This window comes from Micromonas pusilla, assembly GCF_000151265.4.
Source record: "Micromonas pusilla CCMP1545 genomic scaffold MICPUCscaffold_10, whole genome shotgun sequence".
NCBI classification, from domain to species: domain Eukaryota; kingdom Viridiplantae; phylum Chlorophyta; class Mamiellophyceae; order Mamiellales; family Mamiellaceae; genus Micromonas; species Micromonas pusilla.
Window position 1 is genome coordinate 571,344 of NW_003315891.1, and position 22,147 is coordinate 593,490.

General features: G+C 68.3%; 7 protein-coding genes across 7 annotated transcripts; 3 read left to right on the forward strand and 4 right to left on the reverse strand.

Moving 5' to 3' along the window:
• Positions 1-51: 51 nt before the first annotated feature.
• Positions 52-2,090, reverse strand: MICPUCDRAFT_62973 (uncharacterized protein; the record flags this gene model as incomplete). Its single annotated transcript, XM_003061671.1, has 1 exon — positions 52-2,090. One exon carries the CDS (start codon positions 2,088-2,090, stop codon positions 150-152), a length of 1,941 nt encoding a protein of 646 aa, XP_003061717.1. The 3' UTR covers positions 52-149.
• A 2,179-nt stretch (positions 2,091-4,269) lies between these two features.
• MICPUCDRAFT_51200 (uncharacterized protein) lies at positions 4,270-4,881 on the forward strand (the record flags this gene model as incomplete). The annotated part of the gene is made up of 1 exon (XM_003061434.1): positions 4,270-4,881. One exon carries the CDS (start codon positions 4,270-4,272, stop codon positions 4,879-4,881), a length of 612 nt encoding a protein of 203 aa, XP_003061480.1.
• An 866-nt stretch (positions 4,882-5,747) lies between these two features.
• MICPUCDRAFT_20149 (uncharacterized protein) lies at positions 5,748-7,001 on the forward strand (the record flags this gene model as incomplete). Its single annotated transcript, XM_003061435.1, has 2 exons — positions 5,748-6,305; positions 6,507-7,001. The coding sequence occupies 2 exons, from the start codon at positions 5,748-5,750 to the stop codon at positions 6,999-7,001; spliced, it is 1,053 nt and encodes a 350-aa protein (XP_003061481.1).
• Positions 7,002-7,176: 175 nt separating this feature from the next.
• Positions 7,177-8,415, reverse strand: MICPUCDRAFT_20521 (mitochondrial carrier family; the record flags this gene model as incomplete). Its single annotated transcript, XM_003061672.1, has 2 exons — positions 7,177-7,833; positions 7,927-8,415. The coding sequence occupies 2 exons, from the start codon at positions 8,413-8,415 to the stop codon at positions 7,177-7,179; spliced, it is 1,146 nt and encodes a 381-aa protein (XP_003061718.1).
• Positions 8,416-8,928: 513 nt separating this feature from the next.
• MICPUCDRAFT_51203 (uncharacterized protein) lies at positions 8,929-16,740 on the reverse strand (the record flags this gene model as incomplete). Its single annotated transcript, XM_003061673.1, has 2 exons — positions 8,929-16,092; positions 16,489-16,740. 2 exons carry the CDS (start codon positions 16,738-16,740, stop codon positions 8,929-8,931), a joined length of 7,416 nt encoding a protein of 2,471 aa, XP_003061719.1.
• Positions 16,741-17,175: 435 nt separating this feature from the next.
• MICPUCDRAFT_7005 (uncharacterized protein) lies at positions 17,176-17,868 on the reverse strand (the record flags this gene model as incomplete). The annotated part of the gene is made up of 1 exon (XM_003061674.1): positions 17,176-17,868. A coding segment is annotated over one exon (693 nt), but the record flags the coding sequence as incomplete, so codon positions are not given.
• Positions 17,869-19,991: 2,123 nt separating this feature from the next.
• MICPUCDRAFT_51205 (uncharacterized protein) lies at positions 19,992-21,911 on the forward strand (the record flags this gene model as incomplete). The annotated part of the gene is made up of 1 exon (XM_003061436.1): positions 19,992-21,911. One exon carries the CDS (start codon positions 19,992-19,994, stop codon positions 21,909-21,911), a length of 1,920 nt encoding a protein of 639 aa, XP_003061482.1.
• Between the last annotated feature and the right edge of the window lie 236 nt (positions 21,912-22,147).

Sequence of the window (22,147 nt, forward strand, 5' to 3'; positions counted from 1 at the left end):
TAGAAGTTAGCTACGCGTAGAAGAGGCGACGCGTCACGTGATGCGTCGCCGCCGAATGAATCTAAAATAGAGGATCTCGTCCGTCGCGCCGTCCTCGTCCCCCCACCGCCGCCCCCACCACCGCTCTCTCGACCGTCTGCTTCATCGCATCAGCACCCCGTCGTCATCCTCACGCCCTCGTGCGTGAGCATGTCGATCAACCCCGCGGGCGCCTGCGGGTGCCTCTTGACGCCGGTTTCCACCTCCTCGTCCGTGATGAGCAGTTGAATCTGTCGAAACGGCGGCTCGCCGCCGGCTTTCCGAACGCCGCCGTTGTGATGCTTCGCCTCGACGAGCCCCATGGACAGCAGCCCCTCGAACGCTCGCACGAGCACGGGCTGCTTCGCTCTGCCCGCCTCGCCCAAAAAGTCGTTCGACGCCATCGTGCGAAGCTCGCTCTCGACGTGTTTAAAGTTAAAACTCAGCATGCGCCGGATCCGGTGCAGCCTCGACATCGCGACGACGGCGCAGAGCTCCAAGACGCTGCTCGAGCTCAGCGAGCGCACGTACGTGTCCGCCATCTGCGTCTGCGTCGCGCGCGCGATGTCGTCAGCGGTGATCGTCCCGAGCGCGCGGTTCATCCTCGACAGCGTCACGAGCGCGAGATCCGCCGCGGCGCGCGGCGTGCACTCGAGGTATTCAAACTGCGTCAACGCGTTCGCCGCCGCGGGTTTGGATAACGCGTCGTCCAACGCGGCGTTAAACCGACGCGCGTACCCGGGCTCGGGCGGGTAGACGAAGACGCTCGAAATTTCTCGCTTCTTCTCGTCGTCCTCCTCCTCCGCCCCCTGTTTGTCGCACTCCGGGAGCCTGAGCGCGTGTCGGACGAGCGCCGCGGCTTTCATTCGTCCCGCGGGCGGCGCCAACAACACGCGGCGATGCGCGAACCGGCTCCGGACGCGCTTCTCGAGGAGCTCCACGGCGTCGTGGCGGCACGTCACGCCGACGACCGCGGCGCTGACGTGCGGTTGCTGCAGGAGGTCCATGATGCTGTACAGCAGCGTCTGCTTCGACGACGCGCCTCTGAGCGTGAAGAGGTCGAACTCCTCGAGGATGAAAATCACCGCGCGGCCGCCGCCTTCGAGCGCTCTCAAGACTTCGCGCATGAACGCGACGTTCTCCGCGAACCCGGCGGCGCGGTTGAACTCGAGCTCCTCCCCGGCGTCGCACAGCTGGCACGCGATCTCGCGCATGCCGACTTTCTCGTCCGAGTGTAACATCCCGGATAAGCGCACGGGTAACACCTTCTCGCCGTGCGTCGCCTTGAGCTCCTTCAACGCGCTGTCGAGCGCCGTCGTTTTTCCGCTTCCTCGCGCGCCCATGAGAAGCACGCTGTTGTTCTGGCCGCCCTCTATCGTGTTGGTGAGGATGTCCACGAGGTGTTTTTGATGCGAAGACAACTCCGGGCAGAAGCACAAGTCCGCGCGCGACGGCGCGTTGTCGTGATACCCGGAGAGGAGGCGCGCGCGGATGAATCGCGCCGCCGCGTCCCCCGCGCACGCGTCGACGACGGGCGCCGCCGGCCGCGCCGATTCCGGCGCCGGCGGCGTCGCCGGCGCGGGTTCCGCCGCCGCCGACGGCTTCGCCGGGGCCTTTGCCGTCGCCGTCGCGATGTTCAGCGACGCCATGATCGTCTCGTTGCGTTTGATGTTGCGCCGTCGCTCGCGTTCAAAGTCGGTGAGACCGACGGATCCGGGCGACGCGGAGAAGCGCGGCGGCGCCGCTTGCGTGGGCTGAATCATCATCATCTCGTCGTCGGCGGCGGCGGCGGCGGCGTCGTCGGCGGCGGCGTCGTCGTCGGCGGCCTCTTCCTCTTCCCTCTCTTCCTGCGTCTCCGCGACGACGTCGTCGTCCTCGAGCGCGGACCGCGCGACCGCAGCGCCGACGTCGGGGGAGACCGCCCCGCCGCCGCCGCTGCCGCCGCGCGGCGAGCGCCTTCGGTTCGACCCTCCCGGCGGCGTCGAGGTCGTCCGCTCCGCGACCGGCGGGGATGTCGCCGCGGGCGGCGCGAGCTGCTGCGTGGGTTGATAAAACGGCGCCGCGTCGTCCATGTCATCCTCGAGCTCGAGGGTATCGTCGTCTTCGTCTTCGTCTTCTTCTTCTTCTTCTTCGTCGTCGTCTTCGCGGTTTGAAGCCCGCGGCGCCGCTTGCGTCGGCGCGACGGCATCCTCCTCGTCGTCGTCGTCCGAGACGTCCTGCGCCGGCGGCGGCGCCGCTTGCGTGGGCTGGCACGACTCCTCCTCGTCCTCCTCTCCGCCCTCCTCCTCCTCCTCCTCGGAGTCGGGCTCCACTTCGATCACCTCCACGGAGTCGTCGTCGTCCTCCTCGAGATCTTTCAGGAGGTTCCTCGTCGGCGTGGATCCCGCACCCGCTCCCGCTCCCGCGCGACCCCCCGCGCTCTGTCTCCTCCGCGCGCTCGTCGACGGCGGCGGCGCCGTCGCGCGCGCGGACGCCGTGCGCGTGATGTCCAACGCGAACCTTCGCGCCGTGGACGCGGGCGCGACGGACGCGGTCCCCGGCGCGGCGAACGTCGCTCGGCGCGTCGATCGCTCCGCCGTCGCCGTCGCCGTCGCCGCCGTCGCGCCGCCGCCGCCGAACGGCGTCGCGGCACCGATCATCGCCCTGCGCGCGGCGGACGCGTCGCCGCCGCGAGGCGACGTCCGCCGCGTCGCCGTCCCCGGGGGCTCGTTCTCGCGCTCGTCGGACGGCGTCGCCGATCTCGGCGCCACCCCGGCGGTGCGCCCTCTCTTCGTCGTCGTCGCCGTCGCCGTCGCCGCGACGGCGACGGCGACGCTCGATCGCCGCGTCGCCGGCGTCGCCTCCGCGGACCTCCGTCGCTTCATGTCGACGTCGCGCGCTCGCTTCGACCTCCCGCGCGACCTCCGCCGCGCTCGCTCGCGCCGCTGTGCGCGTCGACGCGGAGAGATTTTTGTATTTTCTCCCGCCGCTGCCGCCCGGGTTGCCCGCTCGCTTCCGCGTCGGTTACGTTGAGTCTGCGGGTCAACTCATCGGTGACACGGTGAGTCGGTCGGTTACGCGCAAATTTGATCGTACGTTGTAGGGTCAACAACTTCGCGACGTTCGAGAACCTCTCTTTTAATCTCGCGGTGAAGTTCATAGCAACAAAAATGCAGCAGACTAAATGCTCTGTGGGGAGATCCTCATATGCCCCGCCCTTGTCCCGACCCCGCCTCCGACGTCAGGCGCTGTTTCGCGCACGCGTGATAGCCCGGATCACGGGTCACGCCACGTCCGAACTCACGATTCCCGACCGGCGGCCGCGCATCGCACTGTTTCGCGCGCGCTCCACGCTCGCGCGCGCCGGTTCGTACTCCCGCGAAGGCGCCTTCGAACGCCGCGGCATCGACACGCGCCGATTCCAGCGTCGAGCGCGACCGCGACCGCGTCGGAGGCGCGCCGTCGCCCTCGCGCGTGACGAGCGGATATTTGTGTCCGACGATTTTTTTGTCTGCACTTCGATGGGACGAAGGGACAACTCGCTCGACAAAGACGCGTGCGCGAGCGCGCTGGAGCGCGGGGAGCCGCGCGCGTCCGCGATGAGCGCGAAGAGCGCGCCCGCGGACGTCGCGAACGGCGTCCCCGACGCCGAGGGCGCGCCGAACTATCGAACCTCGGTGCGCGCCCTTTCGCGATCTTGCCGTTCGGAGAAGCAACCACCCAGAGACAAGACGTCGATTCTTCCGTCGCCCGCTCGCGCGTTGACCTCCTCGCGCGCGCCGCTGACGCGTTCCCTTCCGCTCGCGATTCTTCCGTTCGCAGATGAACGCCGTGATGCTCGACGACCTCGCGATCCCGACGCAAGCGATGAAACTCACGGGTGCGCGCGGTCCCCCGCGGTGCCCCCCGCGCCGCCAAGATATTTTCCAACTTCGGTCTTGTCGTACACGTCTACGATCGATCACGAATCGGTCGATCGATCGCGCGCGTCGCCCGCCTCCTCCGCTCATGAGACTGCTTCCCATACGACCGCGTTCGCGTGGTGAACGCCGTTCCTTAAGGACTTCGTCGTCGTCGCCGCCGTCCTCATCCTCATCCTCATCCTCATCGTCCCGTCGTCGTCGTCGTCGTCGCGCGACCCATCCGCTCCTCCCGCCCGCGCCCGCGTCGCCCGCCTCCTCCGCTCGCCTCCGCGATGACAGAAGCTGACGCCCCCCCGTCCGCCCCCTCCTTCGCCGCGACCGTCTCGCAGAGGAGGAGAAGCTCGTGCACATGCAGCGGAGCCACCAGGCGCGCAAGCACCGAACGCAGCACGACAAGACGGAGGAGGGGCGATGGGACGCGGGTCCGATCCCCGCGGAGAATCCGTCGAAACCGTCGCGGCGGAAGACCGTGCGCCTGGGACTGGGTTTGGACGGCAAAGCGGAGGTGTTCATCGTGAACAAGCGCGTCGGCGAGGAGTCCCCGGTCGGGAGCGCGATGAACCTCATTCACCCCGCGGACGCGAGCGGGCCGGGGGCGGGACCGTCGCCGTTCAAGCGAGACGCGGCGGACGCGGGAGCACCGGGGACGCGCTCCGCCGGCGACGGGTCCGTCAGAGCGCCGCGCGAGAGCAGCGGCGAGAGCAGCAGCGACATCACCGAGGAGGATGATGACATCGCGAGCGCGGTGAAGGCGACGCTGCGATCGCTGAACGAGTACGAGCACGAGCACGCGCCGGGGAGGGGGGACGAGAAAGCGGGGGCGACGCGCGGTTGGAACGCGGAGCTCGCGAGTCGCCAAAAGAGCAGGAACCTCGACGACGTGCTCAGCGCGAGCGACCGCGAGACGATGCTGAGGTGCGTTCTATACACTGGTTCCCATACGACCCCGTCGGCGTGGTGAACGTCATTCCTTGAGGACTTTTCCCGGCGCTTCTCTCCGCTCACCCCTCGCTTTCAATCCCGACACACCTCGACGCCTTTCAACTCCACCTGACGCCTATGAACTCCACCCCGACAATCGCTTTGTATGGAACGACCCTGAGGGAACTCCGCGTGGAGAAGATCCAAGGCGTCGCGCTCATGCTCGAGCACGCGAAGATGGACGACCTGGCGAGCTTCCTGAGCGTCGCGACCGAGTACGACATCGATCTGAACCACGTCCACGCGAGAAACCTCTCGGGGACGACGGCGCTGCACGCGGCGGCGGCGAGCAACGCGAGAACCGTCATGGAGTATTTAGTCACGAACGTGTGCGTCGACGTGAACGCGGAAGATAACTGGCGGCGGACGCCGCTGGACGAGGCGAACACGTTCGGGCACGAGGACGCGGCGCGGTACCTGGTGTCCGCGGGGGGCGTGACGTCGACGCGGCGGAGCTTCGCGTACGAAGGCGTCGACTTCCCGACGATGCCGCCCCGAGCGTCCGCGGGGCAGGAGAGTCTCATCGGGAGCGAATCGTACGCGAACCTGCAGGCGTTCATGATGAACTCGGCGAGCGGAGGGACAAGGTCGGCGTCGCTCCCCGGGAGCGCGTTGAACACCCCGGGGCAGAGCGGCCACGGCGACACCGCCGCGCTGAGGGCGCTGCACGTCAACGGCGGTCCGAGGACGTCGACGTCGCGGCTGTCGCAGGTCAGGGTGGCGCCGTCGCGGCCGGAGACGCCGATTTCGCAGCCGGAGACGCCGACGTCCGCGGTCGATTACCAGCAGCTGGATCGCTCCAACACCCCCCTGTCCGGCGGCGAGATTGACAACATTCTCGCGACGATGGACGCGTCCGTGACCAGCGAGAGGTTCGGCGGCGGCGTCGGCGGCCGCGGCGGCGGCATCGAGGACTGGGAGCTCCTCACCACGGACGTGACCGTGAACGAGCTCATCGGCGAGGGCGCGTTCGGGGAGATTCGAAGCGGTCACTGGCGCGGGTGCCCGGTCGCGATCAAGACGCTGAAGACCGCGGTCGTGACGGATCAGATCGCGATCAAGGAGTTCAACCGCGAGATGGCCATCTGGAGCAAGCTCGTGCACCCGTTCATCGTCCAATTTTTAGGCGTCGGGTACAAAGCCGGTCAGCCGCCGATCATGTGCTGCGAGCTCATGTCCGGCGGGTCCCTGCAGCGCCGTCTGCACGACCTAAAACTCGAAGGGAAGAACATGAACTTCGACGAGGGGTTCCGAATCGCGCAGAACATCGCGTCCGCGCTGACGTACATGCACTCTCGGAGGCCGTTCGCGGTGCTGCATCGGGATTTGAAGCCGGCCAACGTGCTGCTGACGGCGGAGGGCGTGGCGAAGCTCGCGGACTTTGGCCTGTCGAAGATGCTGTCGGTCAAGACGCCGCGGTCGCCGCGGTCGCCGACGCCGAGCCAGATGGGCTCGCCGGCCGTCAGCCCGACGGGGGACGATTCCGACAAGGACAGCCCTTTCAAAGCGGCCGGATCCGGACGCGGCGGCGCCGGACGCAAAAAGAGAGAAGGGTCCCCGGAGGAGAAGCGAGCGGAGATTTTCGAAGAGAAGGTGTACGGCCAGCTGTACGATCACCAGTTCTTGATGACCGGCGAGACGGGAGCGTACAAGTACATGGCCCCGGAGGTGTTCCGACACGATTTCTACGGCCTCAAGTGCGACCTGTACTCCTTCGCCATCGTCGCGTTCGAGCTCTTCGAAGGTTTGCTCACGCTCAGAGACCCGGTGTCGTGGGCGCACAGAGCCACGGGCGAGGAAGCGCTGAGACCAGGGTGGGCGTTCATGGCCGCGTACGGCACGCGCCGGTGCCAGATGATGACGCAGCTCGTGGAGCAGTGCTGGCACCCGGACCCGAACGAGCGGCCGACGTGCGCGGTCGTTTCGAAGATCATGAGGAACATCGGTCGGCTGTCCAAGTACGACAAGGCGGAGAAGAGCCCGGGCAAGGCGGGCGGGAAGCGAGCGGGAGGCCCAAAAGGGGCGAAAGAGAGCGGCGGTGCGGCGCCTTCGAAGGCGGAGGAGGAGCCGGCGCCGTCGTGCGGGTGCGTCGTCATGTGAGCGACGGCGCCCGGGAGGGGGGGGGGGCACCGCCCGACCCCCCAAAACCGCGCGGACGTTTTATTTTCGCCGCCAAGCCCGCGTTCGCGGGACGCGGACCCTAATATGATTGATACATACATACATACTAATATGATTGACAAACACGACCACCATCTAACCTCGCGCCCGTCGCTCAACGCGCGTCGCCTCCGGTCGCGTCGCCCGACTCCCCGTCAGCGCGCACGCGGTCGCCGATCGCGCGCAGCTTCCGACTGATGAGCTCGTACGACGTAAACGTGATCGCCGCCGCGGGCGTCGTCCTGATCAAGTTCGTCCCGACGCCTCTGTAGAACGCCCGCACGCCCCCACCCTCTCTATGTATCCTACGCATCAGACAAAACACCCCCTCGAACGGCCCGAACCCTCGCACGTGCATGTGCGAGCGTATCACCTCGTGCGGGTACGTCACGACGCTCGCGGTGAGTTTCGCGACGGCGCTGGCGACCATGAGCTCGGACGCGGCGAGATCCGTCACCCTGGCGCCGTCGCCCTTACGCCGCGCCATCTCGAGCTTGAGCTGCTCGTACACCGGGAACTGAATCGCGACGTGCGAGATCCCGAGCAACGACGGCGCGAGGCCGCTGTACGCGCCTCGTAAGCCCTCCTCGGTGGCGAGTCGGTACAGCCCGTTGGCGGTTGACGTGTACGGCGCGCGTCGGGGAAGGCTGCTCGCGAGCGCGGCGCTGGATTGCACCTGGAGGCGCGTCTTGACGACCCAGAGCGGGTTCGTCGTGAGGACGGTCGCCGCGCCCGCGCCGGCGGCGGCGAGCATGTGCCGCAGCGGCCGCGACTCGTCCGTCGGCGTCGGCGTCGACGTCGACGTCGACGCGGCGTCGGCGGCTCCGATCCCGTCTCCGATCCCGTCGCCGTCTCCGTCTCGGACGCGCTCTCCGCCCGCGCGCTCGCTCCCGCCCCCCTCGCCCGCGGCTCTCGCCATCGCGCCCTTCAAACCCTCGTACACGGTGAAGTACACCGCCCAGTTTGGCAGTAACGCCACGATCGTGGGCGTTAACCCGCGGTATAACGCCCTCGGCCCTTCGTTCTTCACGATGTGCGACAGCGACTCGTACGTGGAGACGTACGCGCGCGAACCCCCCGGCGTAACCTGCAGCCTCGTCTTCAGAACGTCCAGAGGGCACACGACCGTCGCGGCGATGACGCCCGCGCCCGCGCCGGAGACCGCGTTCGCGACGCGCGGGTCGAGGACCGCGAGCTGCGCCGCGCGAAGCGGCGACCGGACGCGGACGGACGCGCCGGGATCGAGCGCGGACGGCGCGGCGAACGCGGGATGGTCGCGCCGCGATGCCCGTCGCGACGACGACGCCGACGACGGCGCCGACGTCGACGCGGAGCGCGACGCGGCGACGCGCATTGCGACCGCCGCGGCGATCGCGCTCGTGCGCGTCGCGAACGCCGGTCGCGCGTCCGTCGCGCGCTCGCCGGTCGCGCGTCCGACTCCGGACGTTGATGCCGCCTCGCGCCGCGCCGCCGATCCGTCGCCCGGCGCCATCGCCCTCGCCGCCGTCGCGCCGGCGCGTATCGTGCCCGCCGCGCGTCCTCGGACGGTCCCCGCGATCGGGCTCGACCGTTCCTCGCCGCCCGTGCGCGTCCTCGCGCGCCGGGGAGTGCCCGCGGCGTCCGCGCGCGGCGACGTCTCGACGCGTCTTCTCAGCCGTCTATTCGCGCTCCGCCAGTGCACTTTCAGATGACTTTTCGCCAGCGCGCGCGTTTCGAGACCGCGCCGCGGCGTTCTTTTTCGAGTCCGTCTGCGGGTTTTCTCGTGTCGTCACAAGTCACTCGTCTAATAACAATCATCCCGTCCCCCATCCCCACCCCCCACACCCACCCCCACCCACCCCCCTCGCCTCCTCGACGCGACGCTCCATCACTCCAAGACCCCGCCGACGCCCGCGAGGTTCGGCGACCGCCTCGCGACCCACTCGACGACGTCCTTCAGAACTTTAAACCCGTGATGCGTCGCGATGTCGCGCATCACGCGTAAATCATCCGCCGCGCCCGTCGCGCTCTCCGTGCACGCGTACAACCCGCCGCAGACGCACCGGCTCCCGAGATGATCCCTCTTGATCTTCCGGTCGCGCGTACACCTCAAGTCTTGCAGCGCGGAGCACCGCATTCGCTCGTTGACGTGCGCGACGAGCGCGCCCTCGATCCACTGCGGGTCGTACGGCGCGTCGCAACCGACGCAGTCCCACGACCCTTCGTCCACGAGCCGTCGATCGCGGCACAGGTCCAGGTCGCGGCAGTCGCCGCAGTACCCGCACACGGCGTCGCGCAGGACGAACGTGACGCACGGCTCGCGGAACTCCGCCTGCGGCGCGTACTCCGGGACGCGGAGAAGCTTCAGCGCGTTCTTGCGAAGCAACGCGACGTGGCCCTCCACCGTCGTATCCAACGACAACGCCGCGCACAGCGTCTTGATAAACGCCAACGCGGGCGACCCTCGCAAATCTTTCGGGAGGTGCGCGCCGGGGGGCGTCGGGAACGCGTCCTGCGGCGACGCCCTCGCGCTCGCCCCGGGGCCCAGGTGCTTCTGAATCTCCCCCGCGAGACGCAGCACGCGCTGGGAGAAGTACCCCTCGACCTGAGCGCCGAGCCACGCGGCGCGTCGCTCCTCCTCCGCCGCCGCGGCTTCTCGGCGCGTCGTCGCGGGAAGACCGTCTTCTCGCTCGTGGTCCAAGTCTCCGTGGTGGTATTCTCGCTGCTGCATCATCTCCGGCGGCGGTTCCTCGTCCAGCGCGTCGTCGCCCTCGTCCTCGAGGTGCCGGTCGATCTCGCGTCGTCGCGCGGACTCCGCGGCGTCCTCCAATCCGCCGCCGTGCTCGTGCTTCCACGGCCGGAAGATAAACTCGCTGACGATGACCTCGAAGTGTTCGCGCAGCGACTCCGGGAGGAAGCTCGCGATGTTCCAGTGCATGTCCAGCGCGTCCGCGGCGTCCGAGGCGTCTCGCGCGTTCGTCGTCCCCGGGTCGAGCTCGACGTCGTCGGGCCCCTGCGTGTCGTGCCCGCTCCACGCGGCGGCGCCAGGAAGCGACGACGCGAGTAAACCGCCGTAGTCGTACGGCCCTCGGAACAACAGCGAGTGCCACTGCCGGCTCGGCTCGAGCTCGAGCCACGAGAAGAGCTCGCGACGGCGCAAGCTCGCGCGCAGTCCGTCCACGAACGCGGCCGCGGAGGCGAGACGCGTCTTCCCCGTCGCGATCGTGATCGTCTGCGTGTCCGCGTGCACGACGACGGCGCCGAGTTTTTTGACCTCGGCGAGAAGCAACGTGAACACCTTCTTCACGCACAGCTCGACGAGGTGCCGCAGCGCGGGCTCGCGCAAGGAGCTGAACGCGGAGAGCAGCCACCGTCGCAGCTGCCCGAGCAGCGCGTCCGCGTACGGGTTCCGTCGCTCCGTCGCGTCCACCAGCCAGTTGTTCACGAGGATTCGCAACGTCCGAAACGCCGCCGCCGCCTCGTGCCCGCCGCGGACTCCCTGCTCGCTCGCCGTCTTCCCTTTCCCCGCGTTCGCGCCGACGTCGTACCCGAGCAGCGCGCCCTGCTCTAGGTCGTTGAGCAAGTGCGCGTTCGCGATCGCGCACACGGCGAGGTGATGCGCCTTGAGCTCGACGCACACGCATCGGTACGCGCCGGGGTTGGTCACCTCGGCGCGGACGGTGCGCAACGCGTCGTCGAGTCCGCTCAGCGCGCCGTCGCTCGCGCCGCCGCCGAGGTCCGGGACGCCGCCGGGGCCGGTCCACAGGAGCTGATCCGCGTCGCGCAGCGCGCGCGCGAAGAAGGTGTCCGCGGTGTGCAGGCACCAGTCCGACCCGAGGTTTCCCACGGGGACGTGCGCGTAGCGAGAGATGGCGACGCGTTCGGCGAGCCATCCCCCGGCGGCTTGCAATCGCGCGGCGGCGAGCTTCGCAGCGTTGAGCTGCCACCCGAGCGCGGGCATCGAGCTCGAGTCCGCGGCGTTCGCGGGGACGACGACGACGGGGAGTCTCGCGAGCGCGGGGATCGCGACGCCGAGGCGGCCGGCGACGCCGTCGCGATGCGCGTCCGTCTCCGGCGCGCGTCCCGCGTCCGGCGGCGCCTCGACGAGGCAAATCGTCGGGCCCTTCGGATCCTCGAGATACGACGTGAGGTGCCTGCTCACCGCCGCGCCCGCGGCGTCGTCCGTGCCGACGTACTCCACGGTCCACTTCACGGGGACGGCGGCGGCGGAGTCGCCGTCCGCGCCGTTTCCGTTTCCGCCGCCGCCCTCGGTCTCGTCCTCCGCGAACAGCGCGGCTTTTGACGCGCGTTCGAGCGCCGCGGCGGTGACCTCGCGCGCGTCCGCCGCCGTCGCGCGTCGCCGCCCGCCGCCCCCCGCGCCCTCGCCCGGTTGCACGACGACGAGCACGGCCGCGCCGGACGCGGGGAGATGCAGCGCGTAGACGCCCTTATCCTTCGTCCCGGCGACGTACAGCGTCACGTGGCGCAGCATCCCGTGCGCGGCGTGCGCGGCGCCGGCGACGGGCGCGAGGGGCAGGTAGCCGCACTCCGCCGTCGTGCGCATCTCGAGGTCGTCGACGTCGTACACGCCGCCCGGGCCGTCGCTCGCGCCGCGCCTCAGCGTCGCGACGCACCCGACGCGCTGAATCGACGCCTCGAGGAGCGGGACGTGACGTTCGAACACGCCGATGACGTTCGGATCCGCGAGCAGGTCGACCACCTCGAGACCCGACTTGAAGTCGCTCTCGTCCATCTTCACCTCGTAGACGTGATCGGCTTTGCCGCCTCTGGGCAGCGCCGCGGCGATGCGGCGCTTGCCGCCGACGCCGAGGTCGCCCTCCTTATCCGCGACGCGCATCGCGACCGCGAGTCGTCTCGTGGCTCTGACGGACACCGCGTGGAGGGAACCGCCCGCGAGCACCCACACGGTGAACGCGCCGGGGCCCCCCCCGGCGGAGCGTTCCACCTGCACGAGCTGCCACGGCGCGTTCTGCAGCGTCCGCTCGCGCGACTCCACGAACGCGCCGAGGCCGCCGGGGCCCAGGAGTCGCGGCCCCGTGCGCATACCGCGACCGGGGGTCATCGCGCCGACGATCGCGCCGGACGCCGCCGCGAGCGCCTTCTCTTCCTCCAGCCGGCGACGCTTCCGCGTCGCGCGCTGCAGCCTCCACTTCGCCTTGCAGTGCTGCAGCCATCCGGCGTAGTCGACGCGCTTGTCCGGGGCGTCCCCGAACGCCTCGAGCGCTTCTCTCGCGACGTCCACCGGGTCGGGCGGCCCACGGCGCTTGCGGACGATCGCGGGCCCGGGGACGTCCGGCGACGGGCCGCTGCCCGGCGCGCGCGGCGCGGCGCCCCCCGCCGCGTTCTCCGGCGTCGTCGGCCATCGGTCGCGGTCGCCGCCCCCCCCCGGCGCGGCGTCCTCCGCGGCGCCGCGGAAGAACCGCCGCACGCGCGGACCGGAAGTCTTGCCGATCAGGGACCCGCCGCGGTCTCCGACGTCCTCCATGTCGAGCTCGTCGTCGCCGCCGCACCCGCCGCCGGTTTTGCCGCCGCCGCCGGGCGTCTTCTCTCCGAGCTCGGCGAGCCGCGCGTTGACATCCTTCGGCGCGAGCGCGGCGAAGAGGTCCTTCACCTTCCGCTGCTTGAACGTGTCGTCCTTCTCGCGAACCATCTTGGTCAGCCAGTCCGGGTGCGCGACTCTCGGGCACGGGTTCTTGACGTGCTGCAGCGCCGCCGGGATGGAGATGATCTTCTGAATCGCGCTCGACAGGCGCGTCGTGTAGTAGTCCCAGTCCACGAGCTGACGCATGTCCGGCACCTCGTCCGGCTCGCCGGGGGGATGATCTTTGAGCCAGTCCTTGAGGAATGAACGCGCGACGCTCGCCTCGGTCTGGAAGATGATCACGGGGACCGCGCGCTGCGACGTCGGCGCGCCCGCGGGCTTCTTCGTGATGATGTACTGCGCCTTGAGGCCCTTGTCTGTCATGACGTCGCCGCCGATGAAGGCGCCCAACCGCCGCGCGCACGTCGTAGCGCACGATTTGCGGTCGCCGTACTCCTCCAGCGACTTGCTCATCGTCGTCGCCTCGGAGATGTAATCGACCAGGTCTTCGTCCGTGAGGTGCTCGCCCTTCGTCTCGAGCATGTCCAGCCACTTGTTCGCGACGACGCCGACGGAGGCGTACACGCCCTCGAGGGTGTCGCCGTCGAGAAACTTCTCGAAGACTTCCTCTTGAAACGCCTTGATGAGCTTCAGCTCGCCGCGGCGCTTCACCTCGAACCCCTTCAGCTCCTCGAGCGAGCCGTCGAAGTTGAAGACGGCGTAGCGTTTCTTGATGAGCTTCCCTTCCTCTTTCGACGCGGGCAGGATCATCGCCTTGTACGGTCCGTCCACCTCGAACTCGATGGACATCTCCGACGACTGCTTGTACGTTCGCTTCTCCGGGTCCATGAGCGTCTGGTACTGGTCGTTCGTGCACTGCAACGCGGTGAGGCGGTTCAACACCGAGCACGGGTACGAGATCGTGAGCTTCTTCTTCCCGCTGCCTTCCTTCGGCACGAGGTCGAACTCCTCCGGGAACGACCCGGGGAGGCAGCACCAGATCCCGTCCGTGTCCAACTCGAGCGGTTTCCCGATGTCGTCCACGAGGCGCTTCGCCATCTGAATGATCTTCGCGCCCGTGTACGTCACGACGCCAGCCATCTCCATGGAGTACCACCGCGCACCTCTGCGCATGACGTACCCGTAGAACGAGTTCAAGATGCACTTGTGCGCGAGCTGCAGGGAGTCGTACAGAGTGACCATGTCCTTCGCCTGTTGCACCTCGATCGGGTTCCCGCCCTTCTTCGCGTCCCCGAGCTTCCCTTTCCACTTTTTGTTCAGGCCCTTGTACTCGTACCGGCGGTCTCGAAAGTTCATGACCGTGTCGACGTAGAAGCCGTTCTCGCGCTGGCAGATCCCGCCGATCCGCGACTCCGTCACCGGCTTATCGAGCACGCGCTTGTACACCTTCTGCGAGTACGACTTGAGCCGCGCCTTCTTCGCCGCCGCCTGCTCCTCGTGCGAGAGATCTGCCCAATACCTCGGCCCGTCGCCGCCGAAGCCGTCCGCGCGCGGCGGGAACTTCTCCGCCTCGAGCTGCGCCTTGATCGCGGTGTAGTCTGACGACGTCGCCGCGTAGTGCTCGCCGCGCCACAGCCACTCCATCTCTCTCAGGCACGTCTTCCCCGGTCGGTTGTAATCGCACGCGGCGCATACGTCCTCGGTGACCATCGCCGGCGGCTGCAGTCGGTTCGTCAGGATGATGTTCGGGTACATCGCCGCGACGTCGAGGTGGTAAATCAGCGGGTTCGCCATCTGCACCGGGTTATCCCGCAGCGATTCGAGCTTCGCCGCGATCTGCGCGCGGACCTCGTCGTAGTTCCCCACGTCCTCGCGTTCCATCCCTTTCCCCTCCGTCTTCAACGCGTACACGAGATCGTCGTCCAGCGAATCCAACAGCCCCTGATACCCCTTCGGCTGCATCCGGAACTTGGTCGGGATGTCCGCGCGGAACACCCCCGCCTCGAGCGCCTCGACGTGCCCGCCGATGTACGTCTCCGACTCGAGCAGGTGCCCCTTGTAGTGCTTCTCCCCCGCCGCCTGCTGCTTATTCGGGCACACGATGTTCCCTCGGTACGCCTGCACCATGAGCAGCGCCTCGCACAGCGTCCCGGACCCTTTCCTCAGCACCTCATCGGGGGACATCGGGATGATGGTCGCGAGCGAGAATATGAACGGGTGCACGTACGTCATGTACAGGTAGTACGTCGCGACGGCGTCCGATACGGAGTACGCCGCCATGGTCTGCGGCTGCTCTTGCGCGAACGGCAGCATGTCCTCGGGGTCAACCTCCACGGGGTTGTACCCGAGCTTGGCCTTCGTGACCGCTTTCAGGCCGTGCGACCCCGCGGGGAGGTACGAATCGCGCTTCACCCACGCGAACGCGTCGAGGTGCAGCGCGCTTCGCGAGCGGCACTCGCCGGTTTTGCGATCGCACTTGAACCCGAGTTCGAGGTACATCGACATGCCGTTCTTCTCCGCCCTCGTCTCCACGAATGGCCAGTCGAAAAAGTCGCCGTTGTACGTCACGTAGACGCACGGCCGCGTCTCGCGCATGTGATCGAACCACCGTCGAAGCAACCCAGCCTCGTCCTTCTCGTTCCACACGATGAAATCCCCGGGATACTCCGGCTTGGGCGAGTACTCGAAATTATCCACGTCGGCGCCCACCACGTCCCTGTTTATGATCAGATACCCCTGCCCGTCGAGCATGTACGAGATCATGAACACCTGGTCAAACTCCGCGTCCGGGAACTTCAGAGGCAGCTTCGTCGTCTCGATGTCGAACGCGCAGACGCGGACTTCGCCGCGCGCGAGCAGGTCCGGCCGATGCGTCAGCGTCACGTCCCCCGCGTTGGCCTTGACGTCGTACCACCACCCGCACCGAGTCTCCGTGTCGATGAGCCAACGCATGTGATACGGGACGTCGTACTCGCGGATGTCGATCATCGCGTCGCCGTAGTTGGCGATCGCGCGCTTACCCCCGGGCTTCCCGCCGCCCTTGTTGCCGCGGAGTTCGGTCCCCGCGTGGTGCGCGCGGCCGCCGCCCTGATCGGCGCCGTTCATCACCTCCATCTGATGCAGCGCCTCGTACGCCTCCGCGGCTTCGCATCGCGTCTGGTTCTTCTTCACCATCGGCATGACCTCGCGGCGGACGTCCATGAGGTCCTGGACCGTCGCGAACGACACCTTGACGTACGTCTGCTTCAGCCCGCTGAGGTGGTTCTTCAGATCCAGGTCTTCCTTTTGCACGAGCTCCACCTGCGCGACTTTGCCCTCGTACCGACGCGTCAAGAACGCCTCGACGTCGTGCTCGCATCCGTCTTTCGCGGCGACGAGAAAGTACGGCGCGTACCGCACCTGCGCCTTGAACGTCTCGCCGTCCTGCTGCATGAAGTAGCAATCAACGGCGCTGAACTCTTTCTGCGTCTCCGCGTCTTGGATCGTCGTCTGTCGATTCGTTTCGATTCAATTCGATTTCGCGGGGTGTCGGGGCGGGCGGGGAAAAAAAACGTCAGAGACGGCGGGGACGGCGCGGCACGGAGGACGCGATCAAGCGGGCGCGGGGTCGCGCCGCGCGCGTCGAGCGCGCGCGACGCGATCGTGCGACTCTCGACGCGAACGCGGCGCGTATCGCGACGACGCGGTCGCGGTCGAGGCGCGCGCCGCGCGCGGCGTCGGCGCGCTCCCGCGCGAAAATTTGAAAAGCGAGCGGCGGGTGCCAAGATCGAGCGCGCGCGCGGGCGGGGCGGTGACGCGTCGAGACGACGACGACGACGACGACGACGACGACGACGACGACGCGCGCGCGCGCGCCGCGAGGAGGGAGACGGGGACGGGACGCACCGCGCAGACGTTCATGAGCCACCCGAGGCGCTGCTCCCCCTCCGTGAACGCCGCATACCCGAGCGTGGCCTCGAGCGCGTCCTCCTCCTGGGCCATCTGCAGCCGGCTCTTCTCGCTCTTCCAGTCGCCGCCGCCGCCGCGACCGCCGCCGCGTCCGCGTCCGCGGCCTTGCCCGCGGCCGCGGCCGGCTTCGCCGTACATGTTACCCTTGCTCCTGCCGGCGGTGCCGCCGCTGAACGCGGGAGCGCCCATCGCGAAGGACTAGCTAGACCTCGATCGCGCGAAGTGCGTCGCTCTGCTCTGGGCGGGCGAGACGGTCGGTCCCTCGCCGAGCGCGCGCTGCGACGGCGAGCGACGCGCGACGCTCGCGTTCGTCCGGTCCGGTCCGCGCGCGTCCCTTTCCTCTCTTCTTCGCGGCGTGTCGCCGTCCGCGCCGACGTGCTTCCCTGAGCCCGCGCGCGCGCGTTGTGCGTCTCCCTTCGCGCGCGCCGAGGACGACGAGATCTGCGATAGAATTTTTAAATGTCGAGCAGTCCGAAAGAGGCAATTGAGCGGGGGATCCCCTATCAAAATGGTTTGAAAGGGCATTTTGAAAGAGGATATGCGTTTTGAAAGGGCGTGACCGAATGTACTTTCGCCACTCCGCTAAACTTCTGTTAGAGTCTACGATTCGAGACGACTCTCGATGATCTCGTCCGCGAGCTCCGTGAAGTCGTACACGTTCCCCTCCCGCATCTCCGGCGCGAACATCAGCGCGCCCCCGAACCCCGCGCCCACCGCACCCTCGACGTCGTTCACCACGCTGTCGCCGACGTGCACCGCGCTGGACGCGTCTCGATCGAGGGACGCGCCGACGGCTTCCAGAGCGGCGGCGAAGATTTTTCGATCCGGCTTGTCCGCCATCACCTCCGCGGAGACGATCACCGCGTCCAACGACGACTCGTCGAACCCGCAGTCGCGCAGCAACTTCGGCAAGTGCGTGTCCCAGTTGCTCACGACCGCGACCTTGACGCCGTGCGCTCGCAACGCGCGAAACGCCTCCCTCGCGCCGTGCGCGACGCGCCAACTGCGCGGGTCCTCGTAGTGCGCGTATAAGTCGTCCAAAACGCCCTCGAGCTTGGCATTACCCTCGATCTCGTCCGGCGCGACACCCATCGCGCCAGCCACGAGCGGCCTCCAAAACGATTTCCCGTCGCCGACGTACCGAACGTTCGGATGCGACGCCGGCGGCGGCGCGGAGAACCCCGCGCGAATCGCCGTCTTGGCGCTCTTCTCGGTGACGCCTTCGAACCCGCGCGTCATCGCGAGCCGCGCGTACGTCTTCGCGACCGGCTCGATCGGCGCGAGCAAGCATCCGCCGACGTCGACGGTGAGAATCTTCCACCCGCCGCGGGGCGCGGGCGGGAGTAAGGGCGGGCGAATGGACGCGTCCGGGACGTCGTACGGGTACCGGCCCAGCGGCGACAACGTCCGTCGAATCTCGCGCGTGAACGCGCGGTGAAAGTTCGCGTCGACGCTCGACGCGGACCCGGATAGGTTCAAGACGCCGTTCAAGTTGTGCGCGTAGTCGTACTTCCTCCCGACGGCGTCCGTCGTGCACCCGCCGATCGCGCGGAGTAACGCCTCCCCCGCGCACGTGTCCCACTTTTTCGCGCCCTCGCGCAACAGCATCGCGCCCTGGGCTTCGCCCTCCAGGAGCATGAGGTAGTGATACCCGCTCGCGCTGACTTTAAACCCGACGCGCAGCGACATCGCGGCGATGACCGCCTCCGTGCGGTTCTCCTTCCACGTCCGGTTCACGCACACGGAGATTCGCTCGCCCGCGTTCGGAGCGGCGACGCGGACGCGTTCCGCGGATTCGATCGACTTAGGGCCATTCCATACAAAGCGATGTCGGGGTGGAGTTCATAGGCGTCAGCTAGAGTTGAAAGGCGTCGAGGGCGGGGATTGAAAGCGAGGGGTGTGCGGCGAGAGACGACGGCAAAAGTCCTTAAGGATCGGCGTTCACCACGCCGACGCGGTCGTATGGGGACCAGTGTATAGAACGCGCCTTAACGCCGCCGTCGCTCAACCCTCGCACGCCGACGCCCCGCCCGCCCCACACGTTCCTCCCCTCGCGCCCGTCGCGCGCGTAAAACGGCTGACCGATGACCCCCGCGACCGGGGACCCGTCCACGGCGACGCCGTACAGCGACGTCACCGGCACGCGCTCGCCGGCGGCGAACTCGTTCGTGCCGTCGAGAGGGTCGACGTAGACGACGACGCGCGACGCGTCGATCGGCGATTGGAGGTGCGGCGGCCACGCGCCGCGCGTCGTCGCGCTCAAGGCTTCCTTCGCGTCGTCGGACGTCGCGGTCGCGACGCCGAGGGCGAGGCCGCCGGCGAGGAGGCGCGCGCGAAGCGGCGGCTCCGTCGCGGTGGCGGCGTCGACGATCGTCGCGTCGTCGTCGCCGCCGCCGCCGCCGCCGCGTCCTTCACTCATCGCGCGCTCGTAGCTCTCCTCCGCGACGACGCGCAGCGCGGGGCAGTACACCCTGAGCGCCTCCAACACGTGCACCTCCACCCTGCGGTCCGCCTCCGTCTGCGCGTCCATGACGTACTCGCCCCCCGCGTCGCGCGTCCCTCCCTTGTCGCGCACGCCGAGGTCCGGTCGCGTCCTCGTCACCTCTCGGATAATGGCTTGGCCCTCGAGCGAGAGGTCCAAGAGCAGCGCGACGAGCTCCGGGACGGAGACGAACGTCCGTGGCGGCGTCGACGGGTCGTTTTGGTCCTCCGCCTCGTCCACGCTCGCGTCGAAGCCGCGGATGTCGTCCGAGAAGGACGTCGACGCCGTCGCGACGAGACGTCGTCGCGGTCGCGACGAGCGCGACGTGTCCTTTACCGGGTGGATTCGCGAGGGGCGCCGCGCGGTCGCGAGGAGCCGACGATGGAACGGCGGCGGCGGCGGCGGTCGAACGCGCGGGGCGCGCGCGTGCAGCCGGACGGCCGCGCGCGCAACGGTCATCATCGCTCGCGCGCTCGGGGTACGTGTAGTGGTGGCCAGACGCGAACCCGGATCTCGTGGTCGACGAGACGCAGAGTTGCGAGATCCGGAGATCGCTGAAGGTTCACTGAAGGTTCAGGTGCTTTCAGTACAAAACTTTCACCCACGCGGTAGTTTCAACATTTGATCGCGTCCCCTTTCAACTTACCGATGAACTTTTTGGCCCTCAACAGTCGTCGTTCAACCTTCGCCCCCGACAGCTGGGAGAAGCGCGCGTGACGTTGACGCGAGGCGTTCGTTCGACGTCCCGCGGCCGCGGGGCGCAGACTCGACCGCGCGAGCGACGCGTCGACCGCGGCGGCCGCGTCGTCTCCCCGGGCGAGGGAAAGGCGAGCGCGCGCGTCGACCCCCGCGCCTCGCGCCGCGCGAGTAGGGTCGCGACGGCGCGTCCGCGGTTCAAGGCACCGTTGCGAATTCCTTCCTCCTCCTCTCGCGGTAGTTCGTCAGAGATCTGACCGCGATGACGACGACGGCGGGCGGGCGCCGCCTCCTGGAGCACTGCTTCACGCAGTTCGGCGCGACGTCGGAGACTGGCCACGAAGACGCGAACCATACGCACTCGGGCGCGAGCGACTGGGAGGCGACGCACAGCGTGCACGTGGACCCGTACACCGTCCGCCTCCTGTACTGGACCGCGCACGTCCTCTTCGCCGCGCTGATGCTCATCCTCATGCTCCGCCTGTGGCCGCCGCCGGACCGCGTGTTCCCGCGGAAGCGGCCCGTGTGCCGATGCCTCCCGTGGTGCTGCGCGGGGAGGATGCTCGGATACGGCGTCATCGACTGGCACGAAGGGCGCCTCACGCCGTTCGTCCGGTACTTCAAAGAGCGGCACGACCTCCTGTCGCTCTACTTCGGCGACTACGACTTCATCACGTTTCGATGTCGGCTCACGCACTTCGCCGCGGGCATCGTGTGCACGGCGGCGCTCTCCATGGGGCTCACGGACCTCGCGACGTCGCAGATCACCGGGGACTTTTGGACACACCAGATATGGGTGTTTCTCGCGCTGTTCGTGTACGACATCGTGCTGGGCATCGCGCTGCGCGTCAGCGCGGTGGGCACGTCCGAACGCGCCGTCGCCGCGACGGATTCCAACGCGCGGAAAAAATACGAGTGGAAATACTTTGGCGCGTGCGCGCTGTTTTCGCTCGCGTGCGTGTTCATAAGCGTCATGTTCGTGCACGTCATGGACGAGGCCGGCGGGTGCGGCGACGGGTTTAACACGTTCCTGGCGTACATGTACATCTTCGGTCTGTACGAGATGTTCGGCTGGTTGCTTCTGCACCCGGCGGTGATCACGTTTCGATGGGTCTTGGGTCGGGTGTTGCTTCGCGTGGGGACGGACGCGGAGGACGACGACGAGACGATGGACTGCTGCTGGAAGAAGTGTCCGGGCGGGGAGAAGGCGTGCGCGTGCCGGCCGCAGCCGAGCGCGCCGGTGCACGCGTTCTTGCTCGCGTCGTGCAGCGTCGGTCGATCCTCGTCCGCGTCCGCGTCCAATCGCGGCGGCGGCGACGGCGGCGGCGGCGGCGACGACTTTTCGTTCCGCGGCGGCGTCACGCCGAGGGCGAGCGATGGCGCCGCGCACTGGGACGAGGAGCTAGGGAGCCCGCGGAGCGGGTCCGTCGTGTCCGACGGCATGGAGCGCGCGCTGGGGACGTCGCGGGTGTTATTCTGGCGAAGAAACGCGGCGGCGCGGCAAAAAGAAAAAGCCGAAGACGCGGTGCGCGCCGCCGTGCGCGCGAAGAAAGAGGCGGAGACGCTGCGCACGGAGCTCGCGGACGCGATCGCCGCGGAGACCGAGGCGGCGGCCGCGCAGGCGCAGGCCGAGGCCGCGGTCGCGGAGGCGAGAGCGCTCGCCGCGGAGGCGAAAGCGCTCAGAGCGCTGATGCCCGCGCGCAGGAAAAACGCGCCGCCGATCGAGCTCACGCCGCCGTCGCCGCAACGGTTCGCGGGCGGCGGCGGCGGCGGCAGCGGCCGGTCGTCGCGCGGTGCCCGCGCGCGGTCGCCGTTCGTGCGGAGCGGGAGCGTGAGCACCGACGGCGGCAGGACGCCGCGCGGTGCGGTGCGGCGGATGTGGGACCGGTTCAGGAGCAGCCCGACGCCCGGGTCGACGGGGAGCCCTTCGAGCGGCGGACGGCGCGCGGCGCCGGCGCCGGCGTCGGCGACGCCGAAGACGCCGAAGACGCCGCTCGGGGGGACGCCGACGTTGGTCGACCGCGAGGTTGTAGACCCGGAGAAGCTCGAGATTCAGTGGGAAGAGACGGAGGGTGGGGATCACGGCGGGGGGGAGAGGGATTCGCCGGACTCGCCGCTGCCGGCGAACGCGTCGAGACGGTTTCGAAAACGCCGCGACGAGGACGAAGAAGAGTCGCCGTGAGGGGGAGTTTCAGTTCAGTTTCGTTTCGTTCGTTCATCACAAGTAGAACACGTACAGTAATGGTCGGTTATGTCTTCGACAGGACGTATTTTAATCCGAAAGTTGGATTCTTCACTCGAGACGCGCGCCCTGGTCGCGCGTATCGGAGTGGCGCCCTCGGAAGAGGAGTTGAAGAAAAAACAACGACGGCGAACGAGACGAACGAGAGGCTCATCACGAAACTCGAAAACCCGCCG